Source organism: Branchiostoma belcheri, unplaced genomic scaffold (genome assembly GCF_001625305.1).
Source record: "Branchiostoma belcheri isolate BF01 breed outbred unplaced genomic scaffold, Haploidv18h27 scaffold29, whole genome shotgun sequence".
In the NCBI taxonomy this organism is placed as follows: domain Eukaryota; kingdom Metazoa; phylum Chordata; class Leptocardii; order Amphioxiformes; family Branchiostomatidae; genus Branchiostoma; species Branchiostoma belcheri.
In genome coordinates, this window is record NW_017803898.1 from 2,282,996 (window position 1) to 2,299,706 (window position 16,711).

Below are 16,711 nucleotides of genomic sequence, written 5' to 3' on the forward strand. Positions count from 1 at the left end.
TTGTATGAACATCTGGACAGGAGTCTTTGGTTTGGTGGGTTCGTCTGTCTTCCCTTTCTTCTTCATCTCTTCTTCTGCAAAGTCTGGGTGCTCTTGTCTGGAGGAACGAATGAGAGGTTGATGGAGAAGACAGAAGAAGTAAAACGGATGGAGAAAGAGTAGAAAGATCACAGCATGGTTCAAAGTGTGAATAACTTTGCTGACCATTGAATAAGGAATCCACTGAAAATATGTTCACGGAAGTATCTATTAAACAAATAAAAAAGTTCCATAGCCTTACCTGAATCTGACCATGTTGGCTTCATATTCTTCCCTTTCTTTCAGATACTGCTGCATGTATTTGGCCTGAAATTATGATAAGATCAAGCTTAATAAAATTTCAAACATAAAACTTTAAAAAATGTAGTACTGAACCTGTTGTTACACTACACACAAAGTTAAAGTATTTTTAAAAATTTTGGAAAAATAAAGAACTACTAGAATTGTACATGATTGTACACTTAGGGATATGTAATTAAAGACAAGGTACATGTACTAAAAAATGTTACTTTTCAAGTGCCTTTAGTTTACTACAACATGCTACACCTAACACATACATGTAAAAGTCATGTAACAAACACTAAACGAATCCTTTAAAAAATACATCATCATACTCAAAACAATAAAAAAAGAAAACCAACCTTCTTTCGCTCCGGTAGCTGCTTGAACTTCTGAGAGAGGTTTTTAGTGACCTCTACCGTGTCCATCTCTGGGTGACTCTCGGCGTACTTCTTACGTTTCTCAAGGAAGTAGCGGAAGTACGGCGTCAACGGCTTCTTAGGCAGGTCTGGGTAGAGCTGAGGACAAGGAAAATTCTTGGGTGAGAACCCTACGGTGCACCAAATGATCTCCTTGGTTCTTGGATACTTCCAAGAAAAAAGCTAGCTCTAGATCAACATGAAACCAGAGGGTTGGGAGAAAAAATTTGAGTGTGTGTGTGTGTGTGTGTGTGTGTGTGTGTGTGTATGTGTGTGTATGTATGTGTGTGTGTGTGTATGTGTATGTGTGTGTGTATGTGTGTATCGGTGTGTTTTGGTGTTTGCGTGTGTGTGTCTGTTTGTGTGTGTGTGTCTGTGTGTGTCTGTGTGTGTGTGTGTGCCACTAGTGCACTGTGTTCAGAATTTTAAAGTACAGACCTTCTAGTTCAGAAGCATCTTTCAAAATCAAATAATTCTTGTAGTACAAGTTGTACAATATGCTGGGCAGAAATGTTGTTTACTGATTGTTAAGTATAAACTTCAACAAATTGAACTGAAAACAAACCAGTTTAGCAACCAGAACAGAAATTGTGGGAACCGAGAAAGTAACCATGAACTAAAGGCAGCACATTTACCCATTCCCGAATGTAAATACTTTTTCTCATCTGGAGCTACGAAAAGAAGACATGGTTGAAACGTCAAAAAAATTTTTCTAAAACAGAACAATCTATACTATAGACTAGTAATAGGATTATAAAAATGTTTCTATCCAAGTTTTGTCCTAAAATTAAAAATCAATTAAATATCATCTGATTTAAATACAAGAGAAACTTGGGTAAGTCTGAGTCATATTGACTTGTTCATTATTTTTGATGAACGCAAATTATGCCTAAAACATGGCAACCAGATATCAGCACACTTCGCCCCCTTACCCATAGTGCTTTGCGACCTTTCGAGTCCTAGAGACAAAAAAAATAGCAGCATTAAGAATGTATGGTAACAACAAATCAATTACGTCTAGGAAAAAATGTTGTGTTTCCCGTTTCAGTCGTGAAAAAGTTAGGGTCATTTGGTAGGAATTATCTTTTTTTATGTATTAGACTTTGGCAATCTCTAGTGATCCAACTTGTGATCCAACTTATACGATACGAGGACACTTATATTTTTAATGTCAATGTTGGAAAACCAATTGTACAACATTTTATATCACTCAGGTGTCAGATCATGGAGCTAGAAAAGGTTGACCAGCTCGAAAAATGTATGTCCCTTGCAGTGGTTCACAAAATCAAAGGCTACATTTGTAGCTCAAATAAAGTTTCAAAGTTTTGTCTAGGGTCGGTTGGGAAACAGGAAACACAATTTTTTTTTCCCCTAGGCTCTCTAATCAAATTGACATTGGCCTGTTTGAAACACACACATGCACAGACACACTGACGACATTCGTGATGACGTTAAAATGTTTTCTGCAGCTACTCACCTTCTCTGGTTTCTTTTTGTTGTCGAACGGATTCTTCAGCCATTCCTTCGCATCGGCTATGAGCTCTGACATGGTGCGGAACTTTCGAATCTGAAAAAAAGGTGAGAATTAGTGTTAGGTTCAGGTCCGGATTCAAGTCCAGAGGTTTAGGTTCAGTTCCAGACCCGTAAGTCCGGACCTAAAGCCATGGCATATACAAAATTGCATGTTGGCAACCTTGCCATGTTGTATGGACAAAACTGTGGCCAAAACTGTGGCCGACACTTGACAATGCCCGATGGCAATGTTTTCTTCATTTTGCAGCACGGATTTAGCAATCTATGGAAGGTTTTAGATGGTTTGGAAAGAAAAGGGGTATGTGACATGTTTTTTTTTTTTGTAATTAGTCTGGAACCGGTTCTTGACTTTTAGGGGTTTTTTTTACTACAAGTCCGGAACCAGTCCAGCGAACCGGTACACAGCACTAGTACTGCTTCCTTGAACTTGTCAGCCTATGGGATTTCGGGTATGGCTGGTGAAAACAGTCCAAGGAAAGTAGGAGCATCTGTAACAGTCTTTGTGAGATGGTAGTGACTTGTAGGGTTTGAGTGTTGCAATTGGCGCGGTGCAGGCGTAACCTTAGTTGCATTGGAGAGCTATTTTATTCTTTATGTTGCTATGCTTGCTTTGAGCATGCCAGCAGGCTTTTTTTTAATTCTTAATTCTTTCAAACATTACTTTCTGCATTTTGAGGTGCAAATTTTGAGGAATACAGGCTGCAGCAGAGATCTTTGATGGACCTACTGTACCTCGTTTGAGATTTTCTGCCATTTCTCCTTGCACTGTTCGCCTGTGAAGCCTCCGAACATATAGCGTTATACATGTAGGACATGTACACACCCTTGCTGCCTAACTGTATAATGTTTGGTTCACAAAATGGTTACCTTTACAGACCAAAGGTTATCCTTACCTCATTTGAGATTTTCTGCCACTTCTCCTTGCACTGTTCGCCTGTAAAGCCTCCGAACGCCACATCAGACCAGTCCATCCGCTCCTCCCTGGTTTTGAACTTTACCATGTCGTCTGGCGGCAAAACTTTACCGATCCTGTCCAACAGTTCCTTTGTCGTGTCAAGATTCCACAGCTCTGCAGACAGAAGGAAAGCGATTGCGATAGTGATCTCAAACCACTAAAGAGCAGAGTTCTTAATGCATTTACAGTACATGTAGCCTCAAAAGTTAATTGTAAAAACTTAATACCTACTAACTTCCAGGTGGCTACATTTCTTAAGCTTGGGTGAACAACAATGAATATTAACAACCACTGGTGTGTTTCAATGACTGTCTGTCATCTTTATCACAGCAGTGGTTCACTGGAGCTAGGTGTTACTGGTTTCTAAAACATTGGCTCTTGTTTAACATGTGGTTGTAAAAAAAAAAGAGCATTGCCATTCAATCCTTCTCTTTTCCTCTGTCCCTTGATATTTCCCCAACACAGGCCTTTCCTCAACATTAAATATGAACTAATGAAGACTTCCATTTTTAAGGACCTGGTGACCCACACCCACCTCCTTCCTGCGCCTCCTCCTTGACCTTGACCTTGAGTCCGTTCACCCCTGCGGCCATGCTGCCTGCAGTCTTGGACCTGGCACCTTTACCTGCAGGGTCAAGGTCATCATGACAAGGATTGAAAGATTCATGTCTTCCAAAAAGGCTATCTGTCATTGCCTTCTTTGGAACATGTATGCACACACACACACACACGCACACACAGACACACACACATACACAGACACAGACACACACACATACACAGACAGACACACACACATACACAGACAGACTTGTAAACAAACCTAAAGAAATACCTCAGTCTCTTTGGATAATGTAATATACAAATGCTTAAGATTGTTTGGATACTAGTAGGAACATGTACTTGTTGATCAAAAGGTAGCATTGTGAATATTTATTAAGTTCTGAAAAACGATTATTCATTTCTTTCATGCCGTGCAAAAACATTATTTTCATAACAGCAATTTTGACTTCTACTAAGTTCTAGCAACAGACTTACTGGGTGAAGCAGAGCTTGCTCCTCTCTGTGCTCTCGCAGGCGAGCTGTGACTTTCTGTGGACCGAAAAATAACAGGTTTTACAGTAAGCCACAATCCTCAATAGTCAATAGTTCCTTAAACCCAAAATAGTTGCAATATGCTGCAAATTATTATTGGATTGGAAACTGTGGACAAAAATTCTTTGTGAAAAATATTTGTGCAAGGGTTATTTTTTCAAAACATTCAAAGATGTCAAAATTGCCAAAATGCAAGCAGCTTAAAATATTTCTGCCATCCCAAGAACAAATTCAATTATTTCTGCTATCTTAAGATTAGAAAATCCACACTAAACAGAATTTACACAAGTATATTTCCATCCAGCCAACCTCTATATTTGCAAGGACCCCCAATGTCCCATAATATGGGTCAAGGTAAAAGATATACTCTCATAAGTTACCAGTGTAGCAGCGCAGGCTTAAAACTCGCATGTTCTTTTAGATATCATATCCATCTACTGTAATTGCTGATTTTTTCACTGTACTGTTATGTTCACTGTTTTCACTGTCACTTCTGTTCCGTGACCATATCATTACAGTTAACAAATGATTCCTGGACTTTCTTTTTCCTGCACCTGTCACCGCCGTGAATATATAGCACACATCCATTTTTCTCAGACCATGAAATTTTGCTACCGTGAACATATGATAAAGTGAATTATACTATTTCCAGGCTGGATGATCTAATGTTGAGCTTCAAAAAGTATGACAGACTTCAAAGCACTCCAACCAACACTGCATGGTATATTTAGAACTTAAGATTAACATAATCTATGTAACTGTTTCCCAACTCACTCTAAAATCTACCAGAATTTTCAATAAGAGAATTTTTATGAAATCACTTTTTGCTTAAGGCAAGAAAACAACATTTTACATGGCAGCGTATAGATGAATACTTTCAAGCAGATGTTATAAAACCTAGTTTCACTCTGGGGCCCCACAGATGAAAGTGATTATTCAACATGTAGATTGTATAGGCAATACAATGGAGCTCTGCATGAAAGGGGTGAAGTCTGCCATCTCTGATTGCCTTATTAGGTAAGTGGTGAGGTCAACACGAGGTCACATGAAAATAGGGTTGTGAGAAAAATTTGACTGTATTGTATTTTTTACATGAAACATCCTTTTCAGTGAATTTTCCAAGTACAATATCTACATACATAAGAGCCTATATATAGATTATATAATTTGGACCGGGCTGCTCTTTGTTTTTTCAAGGACAATTTTAAGCTTTTGTGTTTTCTTTTAAAAAAGGATGCCTTCAAACATTAAAGACATCCAATACATTTTAAGGGAGGCAAAAACTTGAAAAAGTTGGGATTTTTTAAGTCCATTTCTGGTCATTCTTAAAGTTGAATCAATCCTATCCCATAGCATACTGATATCTGTGAGGGAAAAATATGAAGTCACTGAAGGAAAACGGTTGCTTACTAGTATTTTTTATCGAAGGCTGGTTCTAGCTGTAAAAAAATGAAGAGATACTATTTTGAGGCTCTTTCAAATGCTGCATGTATTAAATAATGACAAAAATGTGCTAAAAAATGGCAGTAAATGTCAATATCAGACAGATTTTCTAATCCAAAATAGTTTGTTTCGCCACCTTGAAATCACATAAGATGCCTTAAGCAAGGACATGTAGCTAGCTAGTTCTTTTGTTCTTTTAGAAAAGGTATGTCTAAATACTCTATGTCTTAGAGAACTGACTACTGTCAACACTCGAAAAAATAGCTTTTTGAGTGTTGCAGAGCAAAAATCCGGATGGTACCCAGGCTAAGTATTTCGAGCCCTGAAATGTTTCTCATGTGCTATATGGAAATGCATCTATCAATCATGTCTATCATATGGGGCTAGACAGCTGTACTATGGAGTGCACTGTACAACTGTTTATATTTTATGTTCATAGGGCCAACAAAAAACAATATAATATGCTTACATCAAGTTACATGCATTTCTAACTACTAAGCACCAGGGTTTCTTGGTTTGGTTTTTCTTTTAATGCCCATTGATCATGAAAATCATCATTCTGGCATACTCATGAACACATGAGGAAAGTTGTGTACAATTTGCCTTTCCCAAGGGCACAAGGTTGGTGACACATGGCAGGATTCGAACCCGGGAACTTTTGGTTCTGAGCCGAATGCTCTGCCGTTATGCCATGCAACCCCACCATAATTGTTCGAAACATTTTTCTTAGTGGGCAACCTTAGCCAAGAACTAGGTTGCCCATCTATATTCCAGGTTGCTGTCAACCCTCAACACTGGCTGTTTATTTTAGAAGGCATCAGCCATCACTTACAAGCCAAACCACCTGTAAAGGTATTGCTCACATAGACTCATGCATTTCAGAGGACCGGGCCGCTGTAAACTTCACATAAACTTCAAACTTCACAAACTAAAAAGGTTTCCTCCGTAAATAATTCCATCAGGTTGGTGACCGAATGAATAGCAACGTTCTTTGATCACAACCATTTATTTTTCACGAGCCGACGTTTAGATGACCGTCTGTCATCTTCATCAGGGCAATTCTGACTGGTTTACTGTGCACTGACACTTGTGTTTTGGTTTGTGTTTTTGCAAAAAAATCATAAACAATAACTTGCATTACCGAAAACTTGCGAAGCGATGACTTGCGAAGCGAGAGTGCGTATTTTAAAAACTGACACCTATTAATTTAGTCTGTTTGTTGGTTTACTTTCATGATGATATGATTATTATTTGTGTAAGATGCTTTATTTCCTACTAGGAATCCTAGTAAGAGAGCAGATTTTAATTACAAACTTGAGTTTTTAATTGGCAGTAAAGATACATTACATGATTCTGTAGTACAGTGGTCATACATGGTCCGGTGATGGAAAACACATTTGTCGTGTCATGAATTTTTGTAGCCACCTTTCCACACCAAAAATAAAACCTTTGCAAATGTTTCAAAATTTGTAGAACATGGCAACAAAACACTAAAGACTCATAATTGCAAAACTCAACGACTGGCTAATTTGACAAATTCCTGCTATTTTTCCAACAACCTACCCATTCTAGTAGAGACTACATTCTCCTCACACAATGTATTAAAAAAATATCTGAGATATCATGATCAAATGAAGTACATTTTGTCCCTCTGGACTGAAAAATACAATAAAAATCATCTGTATGACCAAGTAAAATAAATAGCCAGGTGTCACAGATTTTCTTTTCCTTGTACAAAATAACAATTACAACAGATCGCGAAACAGGCAAAGACAAAGAAAAATTTGGAACAAAAACGTGTAAACTACAGAGCACATGGTAACTTTTTGGTACATTTTCAAGGAAAAAATGCACACATATCAAGAAAAAACTGCAGTGCCATTTTTTTCTGGCAACAATTTCAGGACTTACAGTAACTGACTGGTCATTTTTCTTCAAACAAATGCATTTAATGTGAATCAAATTCCACATTACCAACACATAATCACAACAATCCCACAATATATCCCTTCTTCCTACCAAAATGCTCAAATCAGGCCACAACAAATAAAATAAAACAATTATCCCCGCCTAAACAAACAAACAAACAATGTGGCATAATTGTAGCAACACACACGTGCTTGCTACACTGTGGCCACGCGTTACCCACGCCACCCCCGCTTTAACAAAGTCCCACTACACCACAAAACCCTGAAAAATCACCCAAAAATGACAAAATAAGAGCTCTAGACCCGGATTTTCTTGTAGGAAATTGGGAGAGCGAGGGGAGAATTCCCTAGCGGGTGGACCAGCGGCGCCGGGCGGGGTTTGCGGGGTCCTTCGGGCGACTAGTGCGTGACCATGTCACCGGTACAACAATCCGCGGCGCCTCCCCAAACCTCGTGACCAAGCCCGAAGCCATCTTGATTGACACACCGGCCCGCAGCCAGCTCGAAAATGGCCGAAAACGAGCTCGAAACGCGGCGTTTTCGCCGCCCTTTGCTCGTGAAAGGATATATAAAGTGTGAAATTAAACAATTTCTGCAGATTTGGGTCAATTTTTGTCGGGAAGGGTCGGAATCGGCGCGCCCGAGTCTGAATGTTTTCGGCGCCAGGCGCCGAGGAACCCGGATTGAGCGAGTCGGCCAGGCCCCGTATGGGGTCATTTCGCATCGATAATCAGCCGAAAAAAACGCCAAAAAACGAAAAGTTCTGTCAGAATTTCCGCTAAACGTTGCAAATATTGCTCCTAGGGGGTCAAAATGGGTCTGGGTGGTGGATTTGGGTGGGGAAATGGGGTAGAACGGTGGTCCAGGGGTGGTCGGGCTCCTTCCCCGAGGAAATTTATACTACGAGACGGTATCCAACATGGTGGAAGGTGGAAAGACAACCAAAGCGGCAAAAAGGAGGAAGCGGATTTTCCAACCGCAAATTCCGGGCGAGTTTTCCTCAGAATCTAGGAAATTTTCCTCAGATTTTTTTCGAGGAGGTACCGGGGTAAAAATTTACCGTGTGGGGTCGACGTGGGTTCGGAGGAAAGCGAGGGAAATGCCGAAGAAGAGTCACTGAATAGCGCGATCAAAGATCGGTCGTCTGGGAATGCAAATCCCTCGGCTGCTCGGAAAAAAACGCCCGGGACAACGCTAGCGCTGAAAACCGGCGCTTCTAACAGCGTTCCCTAGCTTATAGACACTCTAGTCAAGAAATTTTTCCTCAGAAAACCACCTACCGTCCGTCTCGGAGGTTCTGTCGAGCCGGTCCGAGCGAGTCGTCCGCTTCTTCGCCTGCTTTTTCCCCGCCGCGGGCATCAGGGCTTCGCCTCCCGCTATGAACCCCGACATGGCTGACGTAGTGCAACCCCACCCCGCCTCGCGACGCCGAAAAACGGACGATTTTTGCGAGATTTCCCGGCCGTTTTCTTTCGGCGAAGTTTCTCAGAGTTTTCTTGGGAAGTTTTATATTTCTAAGTTTTCCACCTGTCAAGTATTTTTGTTGAATTTTTTAAAATTTAGGGGAGGAAGTCGCGGTTGTGCGCACGCCCAGGACAAGTCTCGGCCAATCACCGGACTGCGCCGTGCTGCAATACCGGCAATCTCCGCAGAGTGTCCCCACTGCATGGTAAAGCGCGGGAAGTTCAAACATTGCATCTCCAAGCAGATATTCGGCGGAAAAATTAAAATATTTTGGCTGGGATGTTTGCCTTTTACAAAACTTTGATGTGTCTAAAATTGCACGATTTTTTTCTCAATAACTGGTTCTATTGTAGAAAAACAACAACAGCAAAATAGCACTTCATTTTAAAACCAATGCAACTCGGTGTAAATGGTACAACTCATTCAAGAGTAAGAATATGTATGTAACAGTTATGTTTATAGGGCTTAATAATTATTACTTTTGTCTGAGCCTTTGTTTTTTTTTATTACATACTATCTACATGGCCGCTTTTCAGGGTCAACCAAAGTACAATAGAGTCCTACTTAAGCCATAAACATATAACACATGTAACGTTATTCGCACAGTGTCTATTTGCATTCATAAAAAAATAATAAACGCATATAGCAAAATCTGTGGGCGATATTTTTCCTCAGATTGTCTAATTAATTTTAGTCGTAAATCTAAGGTAGACATTGAGTTTACTCAACCAAACGGCAAGTCTTTTTTTTTTCAGTCACCTTGTAGCTAGCCTTGTAAATAATTATACCTCGGAGGCTACCATCCACCCTTTGGTCATACTTTACGCCCAACTAAGTGTGACAGAAGTTGCTTGGTAAGTTTTTTGACCGGGGAGGGGCCTTATTTTTCGCAAATGGTCTACACCTGACGCCACTTTTTCGACCATTCAGGGTATGTGAGGAAATGTAAGTTAAGTATAAGTATGATATTTATTCAACAACCAGTTAGTTTTCAACTTAGTTGAGTTCGTGTGTGAGTGTGTATTTGTGTGTGTGAGTGTTTGTGTGTGTGTGTGTGTGCGTGTGTGTGTGCGTACGCGCGCGCGCGTGTGTATGTGTGTGTGTGTATGCGTCTGTGTGGCTATCTGTAATGTATTCTCTCTTAACAACTCTGCATTCTCTGATTGCCTTTCCATGCATCTATTATAAGAGTTGAATTTGTTTCAGATTGGCGTCTGGATAGAGGCAACTGTTGCTCCAACGTGATGTGGCGAAACGACATTGTTGTGGTCGTGTTGTTTGTACTTTCTGTCATGGTTATTTCAGATAGATACTTCTTCGAAAGCAGTATTACTACAAGTAAGCCTACGTTTGTTTGTTTGTTTGTTTGTTTGTTTGTTTGTTGGAACCTTTGTTTATTTAAGAAATACTTATTTAAGAAATTTAGACGATATTCATTGAGGTCAGGGTCAGGTCAAGGACGTTCTATCTTGTAGAATGCCCTTGGTCTGACAAAATATAACAATATACAGGTTACATGACTAAAGTCATACCGAGTGTTACCATGAGAGGTCATCTGTGTTGGTAAACTTCATTATAACAAAAAGGGCTAAACGTTCTAGCCAACACTAAGTAATTAATTGGGACTTACCCCAAATTTTTGACTGACTCCGTCAGCCTTGTTCACGGAATGGACCCTTCTACTGCAGCTTCCTGGACGTGACGTCAGAAACACGTTATTGCCATGCAAGTGTGGTAGCAATTTCTGCTAACGACCCTTGATTGCAATGAGTTTTATTGATAAAGACATTTCCTAATTACAATATCCTGTCCTAAATGTCTCTAAATATTTGAATTTTACAGACTTTTTGCAGGCGAGAGTATGTATCAAAACACCAGTGAGTGGTCTTCAGAAGAGCAGAAGATGTCGAGTCGGTTATGTCTTGTCAGAATCGAAAGAAAAACGTCTTCCACTACACACGTTCAAGCAAAATTACAGGTAGGTTTCTTCCCGAGAAACAATTGTCATTCCTTGACTTTTTAAAATTTCTTGTCAACAAGAGTTTAAAATATTGTCTTAATATTTTGAATGTAAATAGGCCTTGATAAAGCCTCTAAATTATTCAATTTTTGGCCACCTACCAGCTTGTTCTTAATCGTTTTCCACCATGCAAGGACTAAATGTTGATTTTTATTTTTATTTTCCCAGAGACAACGGAATTGACTTGATAAAGGTAAGATTCTTTTGAAACCAACAATTGATGAAATTAGGTTTGGGTAAAAAAAACTGATTTAGTTAGCTTGTTTTATTATGCGTAACGTCAACGTCATTCAGAATTGCATGTATATTTTGTTGATTTTTTTCTTGAATAAATAAATAAATACATATTTTTGTAAAAAAAGAAGCAAGCCCAAGGCATCCGTTGGATTTAAAAATAATAAAAGAACGTGTCTCCTTTTCTTCCCAGGTGTACATAAACCGCTCGGTAGCCACCCAGGGCCCCTTTGACGTGATAGTTCACGACATGACGGATATCGTCCGCCTGGCCACAGACGAGAACAACACGGTGGAACTGTTCGTCTCAGAGTTAGAGGTAAGACCGAGACAGCTAGTTTTTTTTTCTTATTGCTAAAAGTTGGAAAGAAATATTAAGGTACAAAAGATTTTCTTTCTTGTTAAAAAGTCGACTTTTTTCCCTTGGTCACACCTTACTTCGGGTAATAGGATTTTAGAAATTTGATTAACCGTGTAAACGTCTTTGGTACCCCTGTTATTGCATCTGAATTGTGACCGTTCTTGTCTTTCGAATCGTCTTCGAATTGTGAATATATATCAATACATCGATTAATCGATCGATTTATTAGTTAATTCTTTTATCAATCGGTTTTGCAGGACTACATGGCTCGCCACCCGCACATGGTAGCAGTGAACCAACTCGATTATATTTCGTTTAGTAGATAAATTATCAAATAAAGAATTTATCAATAGATTGGTTTATTAATTGATTGATCGATCGGTTTTGCAGGACTACATGGCGCGCCACCCGCACATGGTAGCGGTGAACCCTCTGGCCTCCTGGCGGCTGGTGCACGACAGGCTGGGCGCACAGAAAGTCGCGAAGGAAGTGGTGAGCCTACTCAACGGTACGGCCAAGTTTTTACCAGTTTTCATGTTGTAAAAGATAATGGTAAAGTTGGTAAACTGTTTCAAATGAAATGCACCAATTGTACATTCAGAAGGGTCAAAAAAGTTATTTCTTGTGAATTGCTTACCATTTAATCTTTATTAAATTTTGATCAACCTCCTCATATTGCCTTACGGAATTCACCGGATGCACAAACGTAATCGTTGTTTTGACGTATATATGGTTTTCAAAAATCCCGGATCTACTTTGTTATGAGTATACTTTTTCTTTTCTTTGAAGTCTTATATTTTTGGCACACCGTCAACATATTGTCGTTATATTTTCAACCCTTGTTCAAGCAGACCCAGATGTCCTCGTGCCAAACAGAGCGTATCTAGAAACTACCGGAGTTGAGAACATGATAAAACATTTGGAGCAGGAAGGAGTCACATTTCCATTTGGTAAGTAATATATATTTACGTCCTCGTACAGAAATATTATTTCGGTTTGCTACTGAATATTTATAACATCCAATGCATCATACATTTTTTGTAATACATACACGGCAAACTGTCTATGTTAACACTTATTTTGATTTCTGTTGTCCAGTTTGCAAGTCGTCGTCTCTCCTAGCACATTCACATCACAGGGTATGTTTTTTTCATACTAGTTATTTGATAAACTGAGCATACATTTTGATTAATTGTGCATCAAGTTCAAACTATTAGCTACTAGTTATTGTACTTTCTATGTTTGGTTCTGTTTTTTGTTAGCTCGTCTGTTTTACATCACAGTTTCATAATTACTTCTCGTTAGATTTTACTGCTTACAGTTTTAAGAGAAACGTGTAACCGAAACCTAAATGTTACCCAGCCATTTTTAACTTAAAACATATAATGTACGAATCATATAGGATAATTGCAAATCATAAACACAATAGAATACGGAACACTTACCTTTCAATGCCTGATCTTATGTTGTTACTTGTGATGAACATTTTCAGATGAAGCTAGTGTTTGGAAGACGCGGGTTGGAGGACCTAGATCTGCCCTGTGCTGCCGAGAGCTTTTCAAACCATTCAGGCATTCTTCATAAGGTCGGTGAACTCACCTGTGTTAATCTCCAAGCAGATCTTTCGTTGGCTGTAAGGCCGTATCAATATTGGCTAGTCAGTATCGCTTTGCTAGGCAGTAACCATTGGCCACTTGAAGGTTTGGCTAGCATATAAAAAAATACCAGTTTTAAAAAGATAATAATAATAAGTTGAATCCTTACTGACTGCTTGGAAAAACTCAGTTTTACACCTGTGTTTTTTGCCATCATTACTTCTGGAAAGGAAGTATTGGTTTGGGTCGCACTGGTTTAGTGGGAGTTTGTATGTTTGGGTTCCTTTTGTGTATACCGTTTGAGGCTTGGATTCAATAACAGTACTGGATGAATGTATGTTAGGTGGATTGTTAAATGGATATAAGAAAGAACAAGTTAACCTATTGACGAATGAATGAATGAATGAATTGATTGATTGATTTTTACTTCCACAGTTATACGTGATTGGAGATGCTCATTTCATCTACGGCCGCCCCTCACTAAGGAATTTCGCAGCGTCCGGTAAGTTTTGCGTGTCGTTCGTTCCTTGCCTTTTAATACGCATCTTGTCTTACCTTAGTGTCTATCTTACCAATATGTGTGTATGATGTCTGGTTGCCCTACGCTATCCATACACATGATATCAAGTAACTTGGACAGATTTAAACCTTGTTAAGGCCAAATGGCAACGTTGTTTATCTTTATTTTCTTCTACAGATGATCTTCCCAATGTTGAATTTTCTACCTCCGAAGTTGCCAAATCCAATTCAGTGTCTCCATTAAATGCTGTAAGTATTTTTATTCCAACATTTATTCCAAGACATGGCGACGACACGCTCGAGTTTTTCTAACTTATTTTATGCCGCCACCAACGCAGACAAACGCATGAACAGACAACAGACATACTCATTTTCACCTGAGTAAAGTGAGTAACTTTCTGTTAAGTGCCTTTCCCAAGGACACAAGATAGTGGCATGGCAGGATTCGAACTCAGGACTACTTGGTTCCAAGTCGAACGCACTACAAACCATTTTTTGTTATTGAAGGGCAAACATGGCGAGCCGAACAGCCAGACCCGTCCGGCGTCACCCGAGAAAATGTCCCGGATTTCAGAAGTAACCAGACGCGTTCTAGGGTCCGATCTGCTAGGCCATTAAGTTTGTGAACTTGAGAAACCCATAGTATGTCCTGGAAGTTCAAAATTTCTGATTTTGTTGTTGTTCAAGGGTAAAAATGGCGAGCCGAACAGCCAAACCCGTCCGGCGTCACCCGAAAAGATGTCCCTGATCTCAGAAGTAACCAGGCGCGTTCTGGGGTCCGGTCTGCTGGGCATTGACGTCATCGTGGAAGACGGAACCGGAAAACACGTCATCATCGACATCAACGACTTTCCGGGTAACTTGACTAGTATTAAAGAAATGGTTAGATTTTTGACCACCTCTGGGTAGCTTTTCTTGGAACTGCATCAGAACGTTTGATACTATCATGGTAGTTACATGTTTAGAGTTAAAACTTTAGATCCAACACAAGACGTTCTCTCACCTAGAGCCTCACTGGGTCAGTTTACTGAGGAAAACAAAAGTGTCTGGTAGAAAGCTCTAGATGAGAGAGGTTGGATCAAAAGTTTTAACTATAAACACAGAACCTTTGATGTAAATATCTTGTTATTCCTGTCATCCTCAGGTTACCATGAGGTTGGGATCCAAGAGTTCCAAACAGCGCTACTCCAACTTCTCAAGACAGGTCCGTGCGGCTGCCTTCAGTCCTAGGAAGAAAATAGACGGACGTGAACTTCAATCTGCGTTGGCAGCTAACACAAAACTTTGTTCCTTGGGAAAAAAAGTCAGAGCATCAAATTTTAAACTATCTTGAAGCAGTGAACGGAGTACTAGTAACTCGTAGGTCTGCTGTACAGTGCTACCATGTTGCATTGAACATGGGGCACGCCAGGGGTCTCTTGTGTGCTGTATACAGAAAAAGATCTAGACTTGCATGTAATTCGCGTGTGCGTGAATGTGTCAACTTTTATATGAACTGTCAATACTGTGATTTTTTACAGGGATTGTTTTTATTCTAAAAATACGTGACGATGCAGTGAACAATGTGCAATATGTCGTGCAACTTGATACAGTTAGATGTTCAAGAGTTATGTGTGACACGTCGTTCAGTGTAATGTAGCTTGTTCTCAAGTCAGTCATCCGTGAAGCTTTCAGTATGTATTTTAATTCTTATTTTCAAGAGATATTGATGTTTTTTTTGTTTGTTATGTTTTCAGATAAGCTCCGTATGTAAAACGCATTGATTGTAATTAACACCTACCCAATTCTAAATTTGTACGTCTGCAATGTTGTATCCGGAATAAAGATGTCAAAGACTTTACCTGACCAATACAATATTTGCTTTGGCTCCGTGGAAAACGACACCAGTTATCAAATCAATATAAACGGGATCATCAGAAGACGCAGGCGGACACGTCATCGATTCTTTTCGCAAATCGGACTGAGTTACATCCGGGGTACCGCATATCCGGGGTATTCCCCTGGGAACGAGAAGCATCATGATCAACGCCATTTTGTGTTAGGTTCAGTTTGACTTCTAATCAATGTTGCAATACTAAGTTTCTTTTCTCTATGTCTTAAAATTAGAAAAAAGGAGATTAACATTGCAACACCCCAGTTTCAAACTTAGCTACCTGATGTTTTAAGCTAAATCTAAAGTTTAATTGCAAATGTGAATACAAAATTAAGAGTATAAAAAGTTCAATCATTGTTGAAAACTTTACAAAATTTGAGTTGTTCATCAAAACCATGTGTTAAAATAACCAATGATTCGAATAAACCATTTTACAAAAATGATGTAATAGATTAAATAGTTCCAAATTCAAAAACCGCACTGCAAACATTGTCTGCAACTTGAACCTAGAAGGCTAACACATTCAAACTTGATTCCTTGAACCTATTTACAGGTCAAAATCGGATACTAATAATCCTAATTCTCAAATCGAAATTGCATAAAGCAACATAATCGATGCTGAACGATTTTGCATATAATATTTATCACATTTCGCAACGGTGGACTTAACCCCCAGACCCGATGCTCTGATTGTTTTCAGTGAGACGGACAATTGTGTGTGATAATATGATTTCTGTACATTTCTTGTCGCGCTTGGTTTTGACAGAGATTGAGTAGTCTCCAAAATGTCTGTGTCCCAGGAAAAGACATACGCCTTCGTCCCCTTTTAAAGCATTTTTTTTCTAGACCTGAAAACGTCTTCGTTGTAAACTTGCCATCGTTTGATGTGGTTTTACACAATACTACTGGCAACACGGCGCAAAAAATGGCTACAAAGAATGAATGGCAGACTTT

At 39.4% G+C, this 16,711-nt stretch overlaps 1 protein-coding gene and 1 pseudogene across 1 annotated transcript in view; one reads left to right on the forward strand and one right to left on the reverse strand.

The window, feature by feature from the left end:
- LOC109472959 (nucleolar transcription factor 1-like) overlaps positions 1-9,307 on the reverse strand; it is an 18,404-nt gene extending 9,097 nt beyond the window's left edge. Inside the window, exons 1-8 of the mRNA XM_019772824.1 lie at positions 8,972-9,307; positions 4,264-4,317; positions 3,761-3,850; positions 3,164-3,339; positions 2,215-2,304; positions 681-836; positions 281-345; positions 4-97 (exon numbers count right to left, since the gene is read on the reverse strand). Of these exons, the coding sequence (XP_019628383.1) occupies positions 4-97; positions 281-345; positions 681-836; positions 2,215-2,304; positions 3,164-3,339; positions 3,761-3,850; positions 4,264-4,317; positions 8,972-9,083 (837 nt within the window). The 5' untranslated portion in view covers positions 9,084-9,307. The remainder of the gene's footprint in view (positions 1-3; positions 98-280; positions 346-680; positions 837-2,214; positions 2,305-3,163; positions 3,340-3,760; positions 3,851-4,263; positions 4,318-8,971) is intronic.
- A 1,111-nt stretch (positions 9,308-10,418) lies between these two features.
- LOC109473035 lies at positions 10,419-15,745 on the forward strand (annotated as a pseudogene).
- The last annotated feature ends 966 nt before the right edge of the window (positions 15,746-16,711 follow it).